This window comes from Peromyscus eremicus, chromosome 1 (assembly GCF_949786415.1).
Source record: "Peromyscus eremicus chromosome 1, PerEre_H2_v1, whole genome shotgun sequence".
Lineage (NCBI taxonomy): Eukaryota > Metazoa > Chordata > Mammalia > Rodentia > Cricetidae > Peromyscus > Peromyscus eremicus.
The window spans coordinates 151,281,808-151,301,299 of record NC_081416.1 but is presented as its reverse complement, the minus strand read 5'-3'; the positions used below and the strand labels follow the sequence as shown (position 1 = coordinate 151,301,299).

General features: G+C 50.9%; 2 protein-coding genes across 14 annotated transcripts in view; one reads left to right on the top strand and one right to left on the bottom strand.

The window, feature by feature from the left end:
* The window catches only part of LOC131919912 (BOS complex subunit NOMO1), a 120,280-nt gene extending 119,963 nt beyond the window's left edge, over window positions 1-317 (bottom strand). For 8 of the 13 annotated variants that reach the window (XR_009381479.1, XR_009381480.1, XR_009381473.1 and 5 more), the window contains exon 1: window positions 109-316. Coding sequence is in view for 4 of the 13 variants with exons in the window: in XM_059274353.1 (XP_059130336.1) it covers window positions 109-255 (147 nt within the window). In the remaining 9 variants the exon portion in view is untranslated. Of the gene's footprint in view, window positions 1-108 lie in introns of all 13 variants that reach the window. The other 5 variants (XR_009381470.1, XR_009381472.1, XM_059274345.1 and 2 more) reach the window with 3 other exon arrangements.
* Window positions 318-3,139: 2,822 nt separating this feature from the next.
* Window positions 3,140-19,492, top strand: part of Abcc6 (ATP binding cassette subfamily C member 6) — a 62,561-nt gene continuing 46,208 nt past the window's right edge. Inside the window, exons 1-10 of the mRNA XM_059276537.1 lie at window positions 3,140-3,175; window positions 4,040-4,222; window positions 11,064-11,189; window positions 11,312-11,440; window positions 12,761-12,886; window positions 14,082-14,143; window positions 14,974-15,105; window positions 15,580-15,777; window positions 16,897-17,074; window positions 18,729-18,890. Of these exons, the coding sequence (XP_059132520.1) occupies window positions 3,140-3,175; window positions 4,040-4,222; window positions 11,064-11,189; window positions 11,312-11,440; window positions 12,761-12,886; window positions 14,082-14,143; window positions 14,974-15,105; window positions 15,580-15,777; window positions 16,897-17,074; window positions 18,729-18,890 (1,332 nt within the window). The remainder of the gene's footprint in view (window positions 3,176-4,039; window positions 4,223-11,063; window positions 11,190-11,311; window positions 11,441-12,760; window positions 12,887-14,081; window positions 14,144-14,973; window positions 15,106-15,579; window positions 15,778-16,896; window positions 17,075-18,728; window positions 18,891-19,492) is intronic.

Genomic DNA, 19,492 nt, shown 5'->3' with positions numbered 1-19,492 from the left:
GCAGGCCCTCTCCGTCCCCGCCCCTCGGCGCGGCTGGGGAAGGGTGCAGAGCCACCGAGAGCCCGGCCCGGGGTCACACAGCCCGCCCCGCCACGCGCGGCGGCTCACCTCGATGAGTGAGTAGTTGATCTCCACGTCCGACTTCACGAAGCCTCCGCAGCCGACCACGATGTCCTCGGAGCCGCCCGCCCGCCCCGCGCCGCTCAGCAGCAGCAGCAGCAGCAGCAGCTCCGCGGCACCCCGGCTCGCACGCATGGCCCGGCCTCCGCGTGCCTACCCTCCGCAGCCCGCCCGGTCCCGCCCCTCACACCGCACGCAGCCGGCTCCTTCCTCCTCCTCGCTGGCCTGACAAGCCCGGGTCCCGCCCCGGCGCCGCTCCGCGCAGGCGCGCCGCGGCCCTGGGCCACGCCCCCCAAGAAAGACCGCCGTGACGCACGCTCCGTCAGGAGTCGCGGCCGCTTGCGCCTCTGGCGTCGTGGAGGACTCCGCGCAGCCTCTGGAAGGAGCGGCCCAGACAGGCTTTCCACTTCAGATTCAGTGTCAACAACTGAGAGCTTTTTTGTTGATTGACAGAGTCAACAAGTCCCAAATCTTTTGACTCACATACTTCACAAGTCAGTTGTAATTTCAAAAAGCCCTTTAGACATGTGTTATTTGGTCTCCTTCCTGCATCCCCCACCTTAATTTTATAACAAAATCTCATTTTAGCCAGACAAGTTCAAGGCCTGCCTGAGGTACAGAGCAAGTTCAAAAGCAACCTGGACATCTTTAGACACTGTCTGAAAATAAAATGTAAAACACTTAAAAGGTCTGGGGAAATAGCTCAGTGCATGCCTAGCAAGGCCCTAAAGACACTCCCCGCATTGGTACACATGCACGCTGAATGTGGCTTATAATCAATCCCTGCACTCATGGGGCTGAGGCAGGAGGACTTCCATGAGTTCAAGCCCTGCTTGGGTTACACAGGAAGTACCAGTGTAACCAGAGAATAAGGGGTTGTGGATGGGGAGGGGGGGCGCTGAGGGGGTGTCCTGGGCCCATGGCACAGTCAGTAAAGTGTTTGCCTGGCAACCTAAGGATCTGAGTTTGATCCCCGAACCATGCCAGCTGTGGTGGCCAGCACTGGGGAGGTGGAGACAGGAGGACCCTGGGGCTCACTGTCTAGTCTAATGGGTAAGCTTCAGAACGATGAGGGCTGTGGACCACCTTCCTGAGGATGATACACAGAACCGTCCTCTGCCCTCTGCATGCATGTGTACACCTGTGAACAAAAACTCCTGAAAAGAACCTGGCTGGTTGAATGTCAGTAGTGGAGAGAGACTGGAATGTTGCAGGCCCAGAGGCTAATGGCCTTATCTTGGGCTAGTTCTGGCCCTCTGGGGCAGCCACACGATCCCCTGTGCCCTCCCCCTCCCTGTGCTGAAGAACGTCCTCAGATAGCATCTTGGGCTACAGGAAATGCTCCTCCATCTTGCTGCACCTGCCTCCTTGATATGCTCATCAACATATTCTAAACTTGCCTTAATTTATGACTTCCTCTGTTCTGTAAAACTATGAAAACTTCGTGAAACTGCATGTTGGAAGACCGTAGCGAGAATCTAGCAGAGTCAATTGTGTCTAGGGCCAACATCAGAATGATATAGTTGTTGGTTGGCGGTATTTAGACCTTGAAGAAATCACCGTAGAAAACAGTGACCGTTTTCTCTTATCTATCGCGCTGTTTTTCTGAAGGACCTTTACAGCCTTTGCGTGACTTCAGCCACAAGAGGGCCCTGGAACGTCTGGCGTTGTTGAATACTTCAAACAGTGCACAAGGACCAAAGCTTCAGGGTGTGATGGTTTCCCTCACAAAACACAGATTAGATCAGGGGCTTTGGGATGAGGAACTTGTCTGACTCTACAAACAACTCTTACGCTCTGCACAGCCGTTTGAGGTTCAGTTCGTCTAGGCTGGACCTCCCTGCTGCCTGTGAGGCCTGAATTCATCTTGGAGTGACCCTCTTTTTTCAACTGTCCCATGTAACTCAGAACACTGACAGAAGATGGAACCTGGGGTGACCCAAATCTGCGTTCCTGGGCCACAGCTCAAAATGGCTCCAGAAAAAACCATCCTCTTCCCTTTAAGATAAAAGCTGTAGTTTTGTGTCAACATACCCCATACGTGCACATAATGAAATGAGATCTGTGATCTGACTTCTTTATTATAACGGATGTATTTCTGTTGGCATGGCTTTTCTGTTAAAAATGATGCCATTTTTGAAACAGCTTCTAACTAGGTAGCCCTGGCTAGCCTCAGACTCACTGAGATCATCCTGCCTCTGCCTCTTGAGTCCTGGGATTAAAAGCATATGCCACCTGTCTGGCTAAATGATGTTTTCTTAATCAAAACATTTATTTAAGTTCATAATAATATTAAAGGAGATATTTACATTTTATTTTCATCCCAATTCTAACACTTGCATAGAAAAACATTTTGAAGTTTTTTTTTTTTTCTTGTATGCCTGAGATTTGTCCAGTTGATTTTCCTTTGAATTCATTCTCTCAAATGAATTCACACACTTGAATAAGTAATTTTAATTCTCCCATCTCCACCTCTCTGAAACAGGGTTTCTCTGTGTAACAGCTCTGGCTGTCCTGAAACTTGGTCTGTAAACCAGGCTGGCCTCGCACTCACAGAGATCCACCTTCCTCTGCCTCCCAAGTGCTGGGATTAAAGGCGTGAGCCACCGCCGCTTGGCAAAAACGTTTTTAAAAGTAAGATTCTTTACATTCTTCCCCGCGCCCGCATCTAGCCCACATTCGTCCCCAGTTGCTGAACGCTTAGGTTACTAAGTCTGTTGTCTTTCCTAAGGACACCCTCCTGCGATGGCTGGGCCCAGAGTGTGCAGGAAGTTTGGAAGGGACTTCCCACAGAGAGGAAGCGTGGAGGTGTCCAGGCACTTTTCGGAGGTTCCAGAATCACCTCACCGAGCACCGGCTCCACCTCCCTGTGCTGCTGGACCTTGCCCGGGGCCTCTCCGCTTCCCAGCTCCACTCCCAGTCAAACCCGCCCGGTCCCGCCTCTTCCCCAGTCTGGCGCCTGGCCCTGAAGGCTGCTCTAGGACAGACCGACCAAGGGTTGATGGACAGAGAGCGCCCAATGGCCGCGCCTGGAGAGCCCTGCACCGGTCTGAGGGTGAGTCCCATCTGCCCCACTCCTTTCCCTGGTCCAAGGAAAACTCAGCTGCTGGGAAAGGCCCCAAATTCTTGCCCTCCGGAAGCAATAAGGCCATTGAGCTGTGCAGCGACAAATCCAGACCCCTTCACCAAAGCCGGGGCCCCTGAAGAGCCCAGCAGGGTTTAAGACTGGGACTTAGAGTCTTACTTACGTAAAGCCAGTGGACCGGCATCTCCTCTGTCCCTGCCTTCCTCATCTACATCCTACTCTAGAGCCTGGAGTCCGGCCATAAAGACCAGATTAGCAGTGAAGAGCTGGTGTTCACAGAGGGCTTGTTCTGTGCAGGGTGCTGTGAGTTCAGCAAGTCAGGCTGCTTCAGGCAGCTTGTACAGGGAGATTCTATTATCCCTCCTTGACAGAAGAGGGCACAATCAGCTCTGCCACGTCCTGTTTTGGGGGGCAGTTCCCTTTTGGTACCTCAGTCTACTGGTCTATGAAATGGGGACAGTAGCAACTACCACCAGAGTTCTGATGAAAGGTACCAGCCAAGTCAGACATGGTGTCACTCATCTGTAAACCAGGCACTTGGGAAGCTGAAAACCAGAGGATCGCAAGTTCAAAGCCAGCCCCAGCTCCACTGCCTCCCAGCTGACTAGCGTTAGGCAAGTTCCATACCGGCTCTGGGCCTCTACTTCCCCATAAGCTAAGTCAGCGCGACTTGATCTGCCTCCTGGAGTTGATGTCAGGACGAAAAGAGTTGAGAATGAAAAGGCACACCAGAGAGGGATTGGAATATTTTCATGTAATGTCCGTCCCCACGGGCCGGTGAGATTGGGGCCCAGGTGGCTACCATCCTAATGGTGTCCCTGATGTTCTATTCAGGTCTGGAACCAGACAGAGCAGGAGCCTGTGGCCCATCAGTTGCTCAGCCTGTGCTTCCTGAGAACAGCTGGGGGCTGGGCGCCCCCCTTGTACCTCTGGGTCCTCGGCCCCATCTACCTGTTCTACATCCATCGCCATGGCAGGTGCTACCTCCGGATGTCCCACCTCTTCAAGGTCAAAATGGTAGCCACGGGGAACCTGGAACCAGGGAGTGGGGAGGCAGCTAGCTGTGTGGGGGGCAGGCTGGAACCCAGCAGAGACTCCATGCCTCCCACGAGCAAGAACATAGGACAGAGGCAAGAAGGAACGCTGTTAGCCAAACAGGTCAATAGTGAAAAGGGCCAGAGATAAACCCACGGGTCAAAGTTCTCACAAACAGATTTTGTGATTGTGCAAATCTACACACACTCTCACACCAAGAAAAGCAAATAGCTACAGTGACCTGGCATTTCTCATTTACTGTAGGTGCATTGGGGTGCAAATGGTAATTTTAGAACCATACAAAGATGAGTCTTTTTTTATAACTTTAGCAGGTATTTTGTTTGTGTGTTTTGTTTTGTTTTGTTTGTTAGGACAGGGTCCCATGTAGCCCAGGCTTGTTTCAAACCCACTATGTAGCTAAGGATGACCCTGAGCTCCTGACCCCCCTGCCTCTCCTCCCAATTTCTGGGGTCACAGGCATGTGCCAGACACCCGTTTACTTATTGCCTTACTCCATTATATTGGGGGTAGATCCCAGAGCCTCGTACTTACACAGCTACCACTGGGCTACACTCCCGAACAGTTCCATGCTTGTTTTCTCCTCACTTATGGTCCAGCTGAACATTTTTAAAAATGGCTGTACAACTCTTTTTCCATTCTTTAATGAACGCTGACATAACAAACATCCTCCACTGAGCCATCCGCACAGTCCCGTCCCTCTCCTGGACTTCCTAGTAGAGATCGTACGCCATGCCCATAACCCTTACCACCGACAGACCAGTGATGTGGGAATAAAAGAATTCACGGGGCAGAAAAAACGGCAGAAGTAGAGGTTACTGGATAAGCTGTGGAACAGCGCAGCACTGAGTCAGCAGGGAGACTGCATGGGGGCATTCTGGGGGGACATTTCCTTGGGGAGGTTCTGCAGCGAGATCAAACCATGTTATAGTAGCAAGGAGGCAGGGAGCAACCTGGCCTTGAGACTATGATGGTCTTGCCTTAAGTGGGAAATGGTCTGATGTGACCACCCATCCTAAACCGGCAGCCACACTTCACCCCCAACAGATGCAACCATGTCAAATCTTTGACGTTTGGGTGACGGTCCCTTCTTAAGTAGATTCTTCCAGCTGAACAGAGGCGATGTGACCCTGTCTCTTGTCGGTCTGACAGATGTCCCTGAGAGGGACAGGAGTTGAGGACGGACATATAAGATGGCCCATTCTGAGGGACAAAGCTGTGAAGACTCTTGGGGGGGGGTCGCTGTCAGAGCACTTTCTGTGGTGGAGTTGTGGGTTTTGTGGGTGCAACACTCTGTCACCTATGTGGGTATTCAGGCTGGTTATGTTGAGGATGTACATCTATTGGTTTAAATAATAACAACCAGTTTATTGACAAGAGGCCCTCTGGAGGTTTTGTCCAGTTTGATCCAGTGTAGAAACTGCAGCCAGGTGGTGATGGTGAAAACCTTTAATCCCAGCACTTAGGAGGCAGAGGCAGGTGAATCTCTATGAGTTCAAAGCCAGCCTGATCTACAGAGCAAATTCCAGGACAGTCAGAACTACACAGAAAAACCCTGTCTTGAAAAAAAAAAAGAAGTTGACACTTCAAGATCCAGCTCAGCAAAGATGGGCTAATATTAACATCTTGGTTGTAAAAAAAAAAAAAAAAAATTCTTGAAACAAGTTCTCACTATGTAGCCCTGGCTGACCTACAACTCACTATGTAGCCCAGGCTGGCCTTGAATTCACCAGATCCACATGTCTCTACCTCCCCAGGGCTGGGATCAAGGGCATGAGCCACCATGCTTGGCATGTGTAACTATCTGAAGTCAGTTCTGTTGAGTTTTGGAAGAAACAAACTTGGTTTGTTTAGAAGACTGAAATACAGAGCAGTCGGTACTGGAAGCCTGCTAGGGGGGTAAGAGGCAGCCATGGCCGCATTCACAGAGACAGTGAGGAAAGAGATGGCGGCGGGCCGAAGGCAGCTGCCAGAGAGCCTGGGGGGTGGGGGTGGGGGGGTGGGGGGTGGCTGTCACCCTGACGTGCTCGGGGTCCTCCTGGGTCTCAAGACTCACAAGAGAGGCCAAGAGATATGTTTTGTTTTGTTTTTTACAATCAGTGCTCTTTTTTAAAATTATATTTTTAAACTTTATTTTGTGTGCGAATGTGTGTGGGCTCACAAAGCAGCAGGTAGTGTCCGTCCTTCCCTTCTTGGGTCCTGGGGCTCGAACTCAATTGATTAGGCTTGGCCCTTTACCTGCTGAGCCATCCCACTGGCCCAAGGAATATGTTTTAAAGTCTGGAGAAAAAGGTGGCCTGTGTAGGTCAAGCCTGGAAATACATGTAACAGACGCAGCAAAGATGAAGAATCCTTTTTTCAGCTTTTTTTTTTTTCAGTAATGGAGGGCACCCTAAACAGGGGACCCCAAATTTTTATTTGTTTAAAGCCAAATAAATTGGTTTTTACTAAGAACAGAACATCTTGAGGAGATTTTCAGGGGGGTTAAGAAAGGATTTTTTGGTAGAGCACTGGAGAGGCATAGGCAGGACAATCATTTCAAGTTTGAGGCTAACCTGATCTACCTAAGAGGTCCGAGGAAAATCGAGTCGACATAATGGGACCTGTCTCCAATTTAAAAGAGGGTGAAGGCCGGGGCACGCCTTTAATCCCAGCACTCGGGAGGCAGAGCCAGGCGGATCTCTGTAAGTTCGAGGCCAGCCTGGTCTATAGAGAAAGATCCAGGACAGGCACCAAAACTACACAGAGAAACCCTGTCTTGAAAAACCTAGATAGATAGATAGATAGATAGATAGATAGATAGATAGATTAAAAGGGGGTGAGGGCAGGACAAGCAAGATGCCTCAGTGGGTAAAGGCACTTGTTACAAAACCTGATGATCTGAGTTCAAACCTCAGAGTCCACACAGAGAGAGGAGAAAAATCACTCCCCCATAGGTTGCCCTCTGACTTCCACATGGGTGCTGTGACATGTGTTTGCACACCCACTCATGCACGCACACAGACACACATATGTAAGTAAATAATGTTATATTTATTTATATATAATACAAATAATAAAAAATAATGAATATGCTGTTTCCCCCTTACTGACTTTAAAACAAGAGCTGTGTGTCATAGACCCATAGACTTACTTCTCTGAAGTTGGCTGGCCTACGGTCTCCTTTGAAAAGGAGATCTAAGTCCTCAGTTTATCATTCCAGGAGAACTCTCATGATCTCACCTGGAAGGCTTTTTGAAAAGCACAGTTTTGTCTTCCTGGGATTGGAGAGCCGTTCCGGTCAGGACTTAATAGGACCTGATAATGCTCCTTTAAGTATGCCAGTGGCTCTCTTTTAAAAGCCATGAGAGTACCATATGCCCAGCTAAACTGGGTTTTGATATAAATTCTGGTCAGGATCTGGTGAAATTTTGTTTAATAATGTTATTAATGATGGGGGCCAAACATTAACCCTCTTCATGCTGTTAGATCAGCCGAAGGTTCGGTAGGCTTACTCTTAGGGACTAGGAGCCCCTGGCCCCTCTACCTTTTCTCTGTATTTACGTCACCTGAGGATGGACACAGTTTTGCTCACCATGTGAGCTCAGCTTCCCTTAAGCACACAGGGGCATCTCTCCCTGTAATCATTTTCTTCTTGGCACACCCTGGTTCGAGCCTGGCCTCTTGCATCTGTGGCCTATCTAATCAAGAGGACAAAGTGGCTTCCAGGGGCCCAGGGCCTTTTGAGAGGAAGGCTTGTCACCCCCTAGCTGATCTTGCGTTGGCTCTCCTCTGTCTTTACCCTCATTTGTCCCAATTCTGGTTGTTGACCCCTCAGAAAGAGACTTAGCCAGGTTTGTAAAGGAGGCAATGGATTTTAGTTTTAATGTTCATGTAATATTTAGATGCTGTGTACACTAAAGCAAACAGACTTCCGATAAACTTTTATCAGAAGACTGTTTTTCAAGTAGTTAAAAGCCAGGAAAGAAAGTTAGTAGAAAACATAAGTAATATTCCCATCAAACATAAAATGTCTGTTCCTTAAGTTGGCTTTCTGTAAGGTCACCAAGAGCAGATCCATGTCTGAAGCTTTAACGAGAGGTCGTATGTCGGTGTCCTGGAGTCTGACAGTGTGTTTAGTTGTCACACTTATGCCGTCTTGAAGGCTCATCGCTCGTGACTTACTCTGCCCTGGTGCAGCGTGCTTAAACTTGTCAACTGTCCTCCAGCTTTCCCTTTTTATTTTGGAAGCAGCCAATCATTTTTACCTAAGAGCAAATTCAAGTTTTATCATACAAAACCCTTGCCCATCCCAAGCTAATATTCTTTCCTTAACAAAACTATGTCCTCATTCTTACTGTCTTAGTTAGGGTTTCTATTGCTGTGAGAGATACAATGAAATGTTTTCCTTTACAAGAGTTGCCATGGTCATGGTGTCTCTCACAGCAATAGAAAGCCTGACTAAGGCGCTTTTTATACTTTTTGCTTTTTTTTTTTTTTTTTTTTTTTTTTTAAGATAAGGTCTCATGTAGCCCAGGTTGGCTGGAAGTTGCTAGGTAGGTCTGGCTGACATTGAACTTTTGCTGTGTGTACTTCCATCTCCCCAGGGCTGATGCTATAGGTGTATCTCCTTCAATCCCACCCCCAGTTCCACATTGCTAAACTCTGAGGCTATCACTTGTTGTGGGTCTCAGGAGGACTTTATTATTTTGTGGATTTTTTTAAAGGTTTCTTTTTTTTTTTAAGTGTTGACTTTTTTTAAAAAAAGATTTATTTACTTATTATGTATACAGTATTCTGTCTGCATGTGTCCCTGCAGGCCAGAAGAAGGCACCAAATCTCATTATAGATGGTAGTGAGCCATCATGTGGGTGCTGGGAATTGAACTCAGGACCTCTGGAAGAACAGTCAGTGTGCTCTTAACCACTGAGCCATCTCTCCAGCCCTAAAGGCTTTTTCTTAAACACCTTTTGTCCTTCACCTTGTAAGAGTCTAAGAGTTTCAGAGTGTTGCATTTTTGCAAAAATTAGTAAGGATAACAGATGACCTTGGACGGTGAGTTATGTCAGTATAAGCACAGAGAAAGAGAAAAAAATAGACAGCTAAAAATGTCTGCATGTCAACCCTGAGGCTACAGTCTAGGATACAAAGGGCATCTGCTCCCGTGGAGGAAGGGAAGTGCTAGCAACTGGCTACAGTTGGGGAGGAAGAGAAGGACAGCACTGTGGTGCAACCGAGACAGGGCGCTGGCTGTTGGCTCCAGCCACGGCATGCTGGACCCAGAACACTTGTCTTCTTTACAGTACATTTACTTTCAAGGATTCTGATAGAACAGGTCAAGCTGCAGAATGTGAGATGGTCTAGGGTGCCTCGGAGGGCTCGGGTCTGCTGATACCCATTTTGTGGGCAGGTGACGTTACACAGGAAGGTTTAATGTCTTTTCTGTAGAGGCTAAGGGTGAAATTCATGGCCGTTGGTAAGAATACAGCATGCAGGGGAGTTGGGAGGGACAGCGATGACTGTCCCGTGACAGGTCTGAGAGTGGGTGTTCCTACGAGGTTCCTTTGTGGTCAGTACGCCACTCTGGTCACCCAGAGAGGACCGGAGGCACCTCTCCACAGGGACATCGCCTACACATGGCCATTGGCACGTGGCCAAACTGTCTGCAGGCACCAGGCCAATCTTCAGCTCAAGGCCATATTATTCTGATGACAAGTCGGGTTCATACAGGAAAGGAGAGATTCCACTTACTGGACGGGAGGCAGAAGATCCAGCAGAGGCAAACTCAGGTCCAGAGGCTCAGTCGGGGATGGCTCTCACTGAGAGGCAGAGTGGAATGGGACAGCAAGCCTTAAGAGGACTCCCACAGAGTGTGCAGATTAGCCTGGGAGGAGCTGAGGAGGCTCCCAGGAGGGAGAGTGACCACCGGCAGTTTCTGGCTGGCCACCCCCTTTTTCTGCCCCCTTCAGTTTCCGCCGAAGTGTACCCTTGGCCAGGGTCCATCCATTGCACACAGGAAGTAAGGCTCTCCACAGGAGCTGGAAGGAACTTCTTAGCTTGCACCGTGACAGGTGACGACGGTGCCCTCAGGTCACAGCCTGCAGGCCTCCAGTCTCAGCCAGAGACCTGCAGTTGCTCGTGAGTTGATCAGCTCACCACCACAAATATGAGAGAAAAGAGGCCAAGCCAAGAGTGGAGAGAGGTCCCAATACAGGCCACCAAAACACCGTGTTAGGGGTGACAATACAGAGGTGGGTGGTAAAAGAATCGCCAGGACCAGAAAGGCAGAAGTAGAGAGTTCATTAGCTCCACCGCGGCACAGCTGCAGCTGGCTAGTCCTGAAAAGTATCGCAGAGAGGCATTCCAGGGTCTGCTTTAACTGGTGGGGATCTACTGGAGCGGTCAGGTGTGTTTCAACATCACTTTCCCAAGAGCACTTGAAGTTGGGGCTTTCGGTTAGCAAATAGTCTGGCATTTGGGCAGTGTTGATCTCTGCCTCAAGTCAGAAAGAGCCCAGCAGGACCACTCATCCTAAAGTGGCATCCAAAGAAGACATAATTTTTCACCTAGCAAATAACCCTCACTTCACACCCTCCGTCACCCCAACACGCACTCTTCCGGCTTCTTCTGTGGCTTGCGAAACACTGGATAGGCGCAAGCTGTTGCTGAGCATTTTTGACATGAGTTGAAGGTCAGGATGGGTCTCAATGCCTCCCGAGCAGGGACGACACATCGATGACGTCATCGACAGAGCCCCCATCAGGCTTCTCCAGTCTGCCTCCATTTTTCTTTTTCCCCTGACAGTCTTATGAGTCTGTTTCTCCAGGTGCTTGGCTTTGCCCTCATACTTCTATACACCTTCAATGTGGCCATGCCTCTGTGGAGGATCCACCAGGGGATGCCCCAGGCACCAGAGCTTCTCATTCACCCTACCGTGTGGCTCACCACCATGGTAATCACTGCCTGTGCAGGAGCCCAGCTTGCCCCAGCTGCTGCTTTCCTGTGGTGTGGGAGCGTGGAGAAGGTGGGGACCTTGGGAGCTTCCCCTTCTGCCCCCCACCCTATCTTGTCTAGAGCTTTGCCACCTTCCTGATTCACATGGAGAGGAAGAAGGGAGTCCGGGCATCTGGGGTGCTATTTGGATACTGGCTGCTTTGCTGTCTCCTGCCAGCTATTGACACTGCCCAGCGGGCCTCTGCAGGGGTGAGTGGGGCCCTGGGGAAGCCCTTAGGGTGGTGTCAAACCTCTGTTCTGTCCCGTTTTCCACACGCAACACCCTCTCCCACAAGTACCTCCCATCCAATGTATTTTATTATGTTTTGAACTGATAGATGATTATTATACCATTTGTAGGGTGCAGTGTGCTATGTGCATATGTGGATGTGTCTGAGGATGTGCTATGTACATACGTGTGCATACGTGTGCAGAGGCCAGGAGGACGTGTGTGTCTTGATCTACCACTCTCTGCCTTATTCTCTCTTTTCTTCTTCTTCTTGTTGTTTTGTTTTGTTTTGTTTTTCTTTTCTGTTTTTTTTTTTTTTTTTTTGTTTTTCAAGACAGGGTTTCTCTGTGTAGTTTTGGTGCCTGTCCTGGATCTCTCTCTGTAGACCAGACTGGCCTCGGACTCACAGAGATCCTTCTGGCTCTGCCCCCCAAGTGCTGGGATTAAAGGCGTGTGCCACCACCGCCCGGCATTTTGTTTTGTTTTTGAGATTGGTCTCACACTGTAGTCCAGCCTGGCCTCAAACTCATGATCCTCCTCCTGCATGTGGGAAGTTCGAATGTGTACCATCACATCCAGCTGGTGCTTGGGTAATCAGGGCAGGTTGGACATGGTAAGATTGTGGAGAAGCCAGTGCTGAATAGTTGCTGATAAAATCAGCTAAACGAGAGGTGGGGGCTTGTCTTAGCCACCATTCTACTGCTGTGAAGAGACCAAGGCAACTCTTATAAAAGAAAGCATTTAATTGGGGGTGGGCTTACAGTTTCAGAGGTTAGTCCATTATCATCATGGTGGGGAGCGTGGCGGCAGGTAGTCAGCCATGGTGCTGGAGAAGGAGCTGAGAGTTCATCCTGATCAATATGCAGAGAGAGAAAGACCCTGGGCTTGACATGGGCTTATTAAACCTCAAAGCTCACCCCAGTGACACACTTTCTCCAATCAGGTCACACCTCTTAATCCTTCTAATCCTTTCAAATAGTGTCACTCCCTGGTGACTAAGCATCCCATAGGGGCCATTCTTATTCAGCCACCGCAGGGCTAGAAAGGAGGAAGGAAGACACCCAGCATCCCTCCTGTTACTGTCCCAGAGGCTGCGACTCACTCACACATTAAGGCACGTGTTTGTGAGCCAGGATGACTACGAATGCTAGGACCGTGCTTTCATGAACCAGGGCTTGGTTCCTGTCTAGAAATTGCTCCAGGCATCAGGACCCATGTCAATCTCAACCTAGACCTCTAGAACCCCTTCACTGTTTCTGACTGCCACTCCTGGGCTCAGTGGGGCTTCTCTGTCCCCACAGAGCTTCCACCGTGAGCCCCTCGATCACCTGGCCACCTACCTTTGCTTATCCCTGGTGGTGGCGGAGTTCACGCTGTCCTGTCTGGTGGACCAGCCACCCTTCTTCTTGGAAGACTCCCAGACATTGGTAAGTCAGCCACTGTGTACTGAGTCAGCACCTCCTTTATCTCTGGGTCCCTTCTGATGTCAACAACCCCATGTGGTCAAAGGCAGTTGGCCTAGAACACAAGTTGTGTTTTCCTGTTGTTATTCGTTCAGCCATTTAGCAAAATGTGAACCACATGGCCCATCATGGAGGCATCTGTGACCTCAGCACTGGAAGGCAGGAGGATTGCAAAGTCACAGGGCACATCTTCCTTGTGAATGGTGTATTAGTTACTGTCTCCTCACTGTGACAGATATCTGAAGGAACAGCTGAAGGAGGAGCTTATCTTGGCTCACAGTTGTAGAGGTTTTCAGTCCATCCTGGTGATGAGAGCAGCTCCATTTGGGGTGGTGGGATTGTGTGGAGGGAACTCCTTACACCCAACGGGGACAGGAAGCAGTGATGAGACTGGAAGTGATAGCCCTCAACACCCCCTCTCCCCAACACACACACCATCACACACTCTCTATCACTGGGCCCCATATCTCATATTCATAACATGGTCCTTGCTTTGAGGTTCGTCGTCGTTGTTGTTGTTGTTTTTAAGGCAGGCTCTCACACTGAAGCCCAGGGCAGCCTGGAATTCACTAGGGAGCCCAGGCTAGCCTTGAACCCACAGCAACCTTCCTACTTCCAGAGTCCTGGATTATAGGTGTGAGCTACCATGCCAGGCAATTTGAGAACTTCCTGGTCTCAGTAAAGTAACAGCGATTCTTCTGAGTACCTCTTGTTCTGCATTATTGACTCCATTAGCCCTCTAGCCCTTTTGGTCTCACTATGCGGCCTTGGCTGGCCTGGAACTTGATATGTAAGCCAGGTTGACCTTACATATAGAGATCTGCCTGCCTCTATTGCTGGAATCAAAGGTATGAGCCACCATGCCTGGCCCTCCAGCCCTGATTGCCTTGACGGCTTACCGGTAGCTCTCTGTAGTAAAGAGACACCGGACTTCACCACTCATTAAACTCGAGGTCAGTTCACCCTGTCTCCCTAACCTTGGCCACCTGCTCACCATGGGCTGTGAGACCAAGGCCAGCCTGTCCTTTTCTGAGATCGGGCCTTACTATGTAACCCAGGGTGGACCTGAGCTCTCTTTCCTCCTGCCTCAGCTTCCCAAGTGCTGGGACGACAGGTGGACACCGTCACTGTTTCCTCCCCGGCCTGTTGTCTTTTCCAGAATCCGTGTCCAGAGACTGAGGCCTCATTTCCCTCCAAGGCCATGTTCTGGTGGGCTTCTGGGTGAGTGAGGCAGGGGGCTGGAGTGGAGTCCCTGGCCTATGTTACTGCTGCTCTCACTTGCCAGCGCTGCTCATCCCCCAGAGTTCCCTCCCAGGCTCACCCAGGCTTTCTTTACCTGGCCTCTGAGCTTGAAACACCAGAGCCTCAGTCTTACCCTCTGTAAGATGGGGACAAATCTACCTCCACCAAGCAGAATATACTCAGTTTGCACGTAGCAGGTGCTGACTAAAATCACATCTGTTACTCAGCTTCCATCACTGCACCGGGTTAAATTAGCACCTACTGCACGCTGAGCACCAGGAATGTGAGTAAAAAGGCCAAGTCTCTACCCCGCAGGGTAAAGGAGAAAGCAGTTCCAGCTGGTCTCCCATGCACCAAGGCCACAGCCACCCATCAGGGCCCATCCTGCTCTCGCTCCAGCCAGACCTCAGGTGAAGCAGAGCAGGTTGATCTGAATGAACTACAGGACGCAAAGCCCTTGCCCAGGGCCTGGCCCCTGGCAGTCATTCAGCCGATGAAGGACTCGGCACTCTGGGTGCACAGGGGTCTTCCAGTAGCTCCACGAGGGGCCGCAAACCCTGCTTCCCAAACACAGCATTCACCAGCCATGCTTTCTGTTCTGTGCCATACTGGAGTGTCACCCAGATTCTATGTCAAATCGCTTGTCCCCAGGACCCCCAAACAATTAACCATTTGCAGACCCTCTCTGGGAGGCAGAAGTCCAGGGTCCAAAACTTGTTTCAGATCTTTGATCTTCCCGACAACACGAAGGGGAAGCTCTTGTCCAGGGCGGGCTGGGGGAGCTTGCTCTGGTGACCCCTCTTTCACAGGCTCCTGTGGAGGGGCTACAGGAAACTGCTGGAACCGAAAGACCTGTGGTCACTTGGAGGAGAAAACTCTTCAGAGGAGCTCGTTTCCCAGCTGGAAAGGGAATGGAGGAAGGACTGCCGTGTGCTGCCGGGGTAAGTGGTGGTGAGGCAGCGCTTCAGCCGGAGCCTGGCAAAGAGCACTGGTCAAATGACCTGTACCACCCAATCCCGCTTCAGCGCCCCCAGCACACGCCCAGCCCGTCAGCGGTTCCCACCAAGCACCAGCCGATCACTGACTGGACTCAAGGTGCACTTCTTCCCAGAGTGCTGTGTGTGATCTAAACAGAGATTCTAAATGGGGGTCCTCTTCACTACCCTAAAAGTGGGCATCGTGGTGCAAAGGCCCTAAGCAGTGCCCATCTGAGACCCAGAGGCCCTGCAGTGCTCACCCAGGGCCCCTAAGTCCTATCCCCGGCCCCCAGCAGTGCTCTGAGTTCAAGGTTAGCCAGGGCTACAGAATGACCTTGTCTCAAACAACAACAACAATAATAAAACAGCCAGAGTTTGTTGGCTTGCTAGAGCCACGAGTCTAATGTGGGCCCCACACCCATGTCTCCTCTCTACCAGGCACTCCAAGGTGTTTAAAAGCAAAGGGAACCGTGGTGTGGGAGCCCCTGAGACAGAGGCCTTCCTGAAGCCGGAGAGGAGCCAGCGGGGCCCGCTGCTCAGGGCTATCTGGCATGTGTTCCGGTCCACTTTCCTGCTGGGGACCCTCAGCCTGGTCATCAGTGATGCCTTCAGGTTCGCTGTCCCTAAGCTTCTCAGGTGAGGACATCCTTCTGGGATGAAGAATTTGGGCTCCTTCTGCCTCTGTGTGGACATCTGGGACTCAGGAGAGTAAGGCTGCAGGAGTGGGGAAGGCATGGAGGAGAAAGTGACCGACCCCCAGAAGGACAGAGGACCGCACCTGCCACCTCACTGCTATCAGTTAGCTTTTGGGGCTAACCAATCATCCCCAAGATGAGAGGCTTAAAGCCACAGGCACTCACCTAGCTGGTCAGGATGTGTGGATGGGCAGTTTGGACTGGCTCCCACTGAGGGGGCTCACTCATGTGTTTGTGGCTGGTGGCTGAATAGGCCCAGATGAGCTACATGTCTCTGCTCCATGCAATTTCCATCCTCTAAGAGACCATCGCAGGCCTACCAGTGCTATTGGATGTGGCCCTGGGAGGCAGGACAAAAGCCACACACCCCCAAGGCAAAGCCTGATGTTGGCACAATACTACCTCCCCTTGTCTGAAAAGCCAAAGCTGGTGCCTGGTCCAGATTTAAGAGGTGGGGTGTTGAGGCAGGCCTGGTGGTGAGGGGCTGTCATTCCCACTCAGGAGGTTAAAGGAGAAAGATTGCAAGTTCTAGGCCAGCCTGGGCTACATCGTGGGTTCTAGGCCAGCCCCGGTCACTTACTGAAACCTTGTCTCAAAATGGAAAGTAAAGCCGGGCCTGCTGGAACAGGTTTGTGATCACAACACTCAAGAGTCCGAGGCAGGAGGGCCACACGCTTGAGACCCGAACCACAGAATGACATCCTGTCCCCAACCAAAACCAAAGCAGGGCTTCCGTTTGGTCTGTAGCTCAGTTGGTAACACGTTTGCCTGGCATGCACCAAGCCCTGGGTTTGATCCCTAGCACCACACAAACCAGGAGTGATGGTACACGCCTGTATCCTAGCTCTCAGGACCTAGAGACAGCAGGCTCAGAAACTCAAGGCCATGGTGGACACAGTGAGTTTGAAGCCAGCCTGGACCACATGACTCCCACATCGAAAAGAAGTGCCGACAGGGTGGAAACAACCGTGGCCATTTGTTCAGAAGACCACCACTGACTGACTCTGCACCCAGGCGGTACAGCCCGACCTCACGGCCTGTCCCTCTTCCCGCACCCTAGCCTGTTTCTGGAGTTCATGGGCGACCGAGACTCCCCAGCATGGACGGGCTGGCTCCTGGCTGTGCTGATGTTCTTGTCAGCCTGCCTACAGACGTTGTTTGAACAGCAGCACATGTACAGGGTCAAGGTCCTACAGATGAGGCTTCGAACAGCCATCACCGGCCTGGTGTACAGAAAGGTGAGCCCCAGGGGCAAGAGCGTGCAGCATCCGTACTGTGTGCTCGGACTGCATGCTCCGACCCTCACACAGCCGTTCTCTTACCTGCTCAGTTAATGCTCTGTGTGGTCCAGCCCTGAGACTTCCCCAACCACATCTCTTCAGTCCCTTAGCTCCTTCACTGGCTTTTGTTCCGTAGGAGTGAGGGCCAGGGACTGCAGCAGACAGTGGTTCCTCAGGCTTGAAGCATCTCAACCAGGCAGGGAGAACAAATGTTACTAGAAGTGTTGGGGTCAGAGCCTGGTCTGCAGCCCCAACAAGCTGGGCGGGGCATCTTTCCCAACAGGCCAGTTAAAGAGACAAGTGACAAAGGAAGGCAGAGACATGAGGTTTACCCAGTGTGGCCACGTTGGGAAGAGAAGCAAAGACACCCAGTGGCCAACACCCCGGAGTCCATCTTTGGGATCCTGACTGTGAGGTTTAGATTTGAACAGAGGGTAAGAGGTGTGTATAGCTAAGCAGTTCTGGTTGGGTGTGACCTCACCCATCTGTCTTTTCTGTCAGGACCCTGTGAAATCTCTCCCAAAGACAAGTTCCCCTCAGGCACCAGGCTTCAGTCTTTTCACTCTCCGAGCATGAGACTCCCGGGGACATGCCAGTTTCAAGGGGTCCATTGTTTCAACAGCGGGTTAGGTGCATTCCTGCGAGGATGCTGACATCCCACAAGAGTCTCCATGTCTGACTTCCCTTGATCTCAGGAGGTAATACTGCCTACCACAGCAAAGCAGCCTTTGATCCTCAGAGGTCTGGCCTGCCCTGACCTTCAGGGAGACACGTTCCTGGCACTTATCACTTCCATTGAAACGAACTATAAACACCTTCGAGCTCTGCTTCCGGCTGTGCCAGAGAGCCTGTCTCCACTGAAATTCTCCGGAGACCGCAGAGGCGGGGACCCAGGGGTAGGAGCTTCAGTGTTGAGTCACGTGGGTGGGGCTGCAGCCAGCCCTCTGTAAAGACTTGTTGAGTGGAGAGTTCTACACTCCATGGATCACAGGCAGGAAGAAGCAGCATTCATCATGCTGAGGGGTCCCCGGACCCCAGGATCAGATGGATCAGAAGCCCCCAGAGAAAGGAGCCAGAGGGCCTCAGAGGGAATCCAGCACCCTGTGCTCTCTGTGGCATGGCTCCAGGGTCCTGAATTCATGGCCTACAGGTCTCTGACTTGGGGCAAGTTGCTCTGCTTCTCTGGACCTCAGTTTCCTTAGCTGTAAAATAGGGACCACACTGATTCAGGATCGCTTTTTACTTTTTAACAACCCTTGAGGTGCAATGTAACTACAGACCTAGCTGCATTTACCAAAGCGACTCTAGAGTCTGGGAGAGAGAGATGAGCACAGTGCAACCTGCCTCTGGCCCTGGCATCTGGGGAAAGGAGGCTGCTCTCAGCATGGGCACGGGCATCTCTAGCATAAGGCGAATGAACCAAGATCACCACATGTCTAGCTTTTTTTATTTTCAATAATGTGTTCCTCCACCCCAGATCCCCATGCCCATCTTGTGAGTTTGGCTTGGAGTTTATAGGTTCGCTGCACAGATGGTAAACTGAGTTTGGGCCTGCACTCAGTGCCCACTCCCGTCCTTCCCTCCTCATGCCCTCTTCTCCATACCTGCCCAGGTCCTGGTGCTGTCCAGTGGTTCCAGAAAGTCCAGCGCAGCAGGGGATGTGGTCAACCTGGTGTCAGTGGACATACAGCGGCTGACGGAGAGTGTCCTCTACCTCAATGCGCTGTGGCTGCTCTTCCTCTGGATCATAGTCTGCTTTGTCTACCTGTGGCAGGTGTGAAGCAGAGAAGTGGGGTTGAGCTTCCATATCCTCCTCCTCTTCCTTCTGGTTCTTCCTCTTCTGGTTCCTCATCCTTTTCTCCTCTTCCTTTAGCCCAGTTTCCATCTGCAGAGTGCAAGATGACATAATGGGAAGAGTCTTGGACAGAGTGGCCTTGGCTTGACTTATAGCAGAGGCTAGCCCTTTCTGGGACTCAGTTCCTTTCATGAAATGCTGCTGGTTATATTGATGAACTTGTCCCCCATTTCGGAGTTTTAGTTTGGCTCCATTTGGGGTTTGGGTTTTTTGAGGCAAGACCTTGTGTAGCCCTGGCTAGCCTCAAACTCCTACATAGCCGAGGCTGGCCTTGAACACCTTCCAAGTGCTGATTTCAGGAGTGTGCCATCACACCCATACAGATGTGATCCTTACCATTACCACTGCTTGGTGGGTTCACAAGGCACTCAGTAGGTGACTCCATTATGTTTTGGAGTAATTGGTGCCACTTAAGCATGGTCACCAAAAACAAAACAACAAAAAAACATAATGCCAGGGGAAGGAATTTGCCACCATGTCCAGAAAGCACAGAGCCACGGCATCAACTGTGGAACCTTTTT